At 42.6% G+C, this 2,535-nt stretch overlaps 1 protein-coding gene across 1 annotated transcript in view; it reads right to left on the reverse strand.

Annotated features, from left to right (window-relative positions):
* Positions 1–233: 233 nt before the first annotated feature.
* SARC_08268 (hypothetical protein) overlaps positions 234–2,535 on the reverse strand; it is a gene marked incomplete at its 5' end in the record, with an annotated part of 5,777 nt that continues 3,475 nt past the window's right edge. The window contains one exon of the mRNA XM_014297773.1: positions 234–2,272. Within this exon, the coding sequence (XP_014153248.1) occupies positions 1,482–2,272 (791 nt within the window). The remainder of the gene's footprint in view (positions 2,273–2,535) is intronic.

Below are 2,535 nucleotides of genomic sequence, written 5' to 3' on the forward strand. Positions count from 1 at the left end.
GTATATATGTATGTTATTTATATGCATATATATATATATTTATATATATATATTTATATATCTATATATATCTATATCACTATCTATATATATATATTTATATATATATATGGAAACGCACACACACTTATGTATATATATATATATATATATTCACACACACCCATATGTATACATTTCAGGAGAAGCCATGGAAATGAATGGAATAAATCTTGCTATGATACATTGGGATCGTTGCCATTGCGCAAATTTTATTACGATTCACGCCAAAATTACCAATTGTACTGAAAATTGGGTAACCTAAAAAAAATCAGGAGGCTATAAAAGTCGCGGAATTTCCATTTGTGAGGCTGTATGATCATCGCACCTCTAGTCAATAACAAGAAAAACATATGTATGCCATGCATACTAATATGTCCATTTGTATGCGTATGAAGAAGTCATCTGCTGTAGCGTAATTGTCTTGACGAGCAGCGCAAGCCTACCTACATAACTTCTCAGAAGCAAGCACGCTCCACGACAATAGGTGACAAGCCTAGCCGATGATATCCGGGCTTTCATTTATGTGCACCAGGCATTAGACCCCAACTGCTCATCCTCAGCGCTTTGGCCGCAACTGTGTAGTCGCACAGCACAATAATAGCAGCAATGATCCTCACTACAACCGCTAACCCCCTGGCAGATTGCGCACGTTTGTCGCCAGTGAAGGATAATCACGTAGGTAATGCTCGCCACCACAACCGCTAACCCCCTTGCGAGCTCCGCATGTCTATCGCCAGGACATGGGTATCATGTGATTGAATACGCGTGTCGCGTGCTTATGTATGGTGTTCATGATAAGTCTTTATGCCGGAAGATCAGATGTACCTATCACATAAGATGTGACAAGTGTACATCAATGTCTTCTGGCGCTAATGAGAGGCGGTGAAAAAGGCCTCATCTCGTTCACTGGGGCATTTGAATAACCACTTATCACTGCATCTGAATAACCACTTCCTGCTGCATTTGGATAACCACCTACTACTGCTGTATAGTGTCCAGTGTCAGTCTCAGGGGGGCTGATCACACCAGCCCAAGACAATTTTTCCAGTGGCACAATGTCGACAATGTATCAGTATACATCCCTCGTATGTGCGGCGTCACTGCCATGCACGAAGTCATCGAATGTCCTTGAGCGTGAGTCCATCATGCTCCACATCCACGTTGAGTGTTGCTTGTGCTTCAGTGTTTGTGCACCCCTACACGGCTCGAGTCGGCGATATATCCCACTGCCGACCTGCTATGTCTTTCCGGCTAGTGCTAATATACAGTCCGCATCACATGCTCAAGTGTCCAATAATATAGGGTGGCCTTTTTCATCACTTGACAGATCTATCTCAGATGCCGCGCTAGTATTGGACCGTTCTCGCCAGTTGCCAGAGTGCACGAAAGTACGATCAATGAATGTGCTACATATATAATACACTACTGATTCGACTGGTTCATTGATATCCCGCATCACTGGACGCTGCTGGATCTTGATAGAGTCTGGGGAGGTTCGATATATTCAGACTATTCAGAGGCATGTTCAAACTATTCGTAGGCATAGGATTACCGTTTTCGTTCCCACTATACGGAAGCGCCTGTAGGTGAAAGCTGCCCGAGCTCATGTTCATGCTATTTAGACTTTGGTTCGACTCCTCGATATGTATGGGTGCAGAGTTGGTACCAGCTCCCGGATGGAACCCATTCAGAGACACGGAACCCATAGAGCCCATAGAGCCCATAGAGCCTCCGGCTGGTGACAAGGCCGCGGGTCGATGACCCTGACCTACATTTTGGCTCATGCTGTGGCTCAAATTATGTATGCTATGGCCCCGTCTATTTGACTTCTCATCCAGAAACTGCTCGAACAAGCTCTTACTCGGAGGCGCACCTTGTAAATATGCACCCGAATTCAGATTATGGGTCGAAATCGTCCCCGAATCCAGGCTTGGACCCATTGGTGGGAGTCCCTTCAACATCCGTTCTGAGGGCTCTGAGGGGTATCTATCAATACGCAAGCCTGAATTGTGGTGTGTTGGGAGTGCACCAAATTGCATGTTTGCCGCTCTACGCGGTACTTGTTGCGAGCTTCGTCGTCGGGGACCTCCGTGAAACATATTGTTCTGATTGTTGATACTGTGTTGGCTATTTTTATTGTTGTGGTTGATGTTATTGATGTTGTTGCCGTTGATATCATGTCCGGGGAAAACCGAGGGGGGAAAAACGTCTGGAGTGCTTGCAGTTAAACCTGTAGTTAGTGACAAGTGCAAAATATGAATATAGAACAATTCGTTGAGTTTTAGGAATTGATAAAGTTGCTTCGATGTATAGATTGAACATCCGACTTATATATACAAACAAAAATATAAAATAAATAGCACACACACACACATTCATATATATATATATATAAATATATATATATATATATATCAATAATTTATATATATACATATATGAATATATACTTACATATATATATATATATATATACATAGAGAGAGAGAGAGA

This window comes from Sphaeroforma arctica (genome assembly GCF_001186125.1).
Source record: "Sphaeroforma arctica JP610 unplaced genomic scaffold supercont1.726, whole genome shotgun sequence".
Classification (NCBI taxonomy): Eukaryota; class Ichthyosporea; order Ichthyophonida; genus Sphaeroforma; species Sphaeroforma arctica.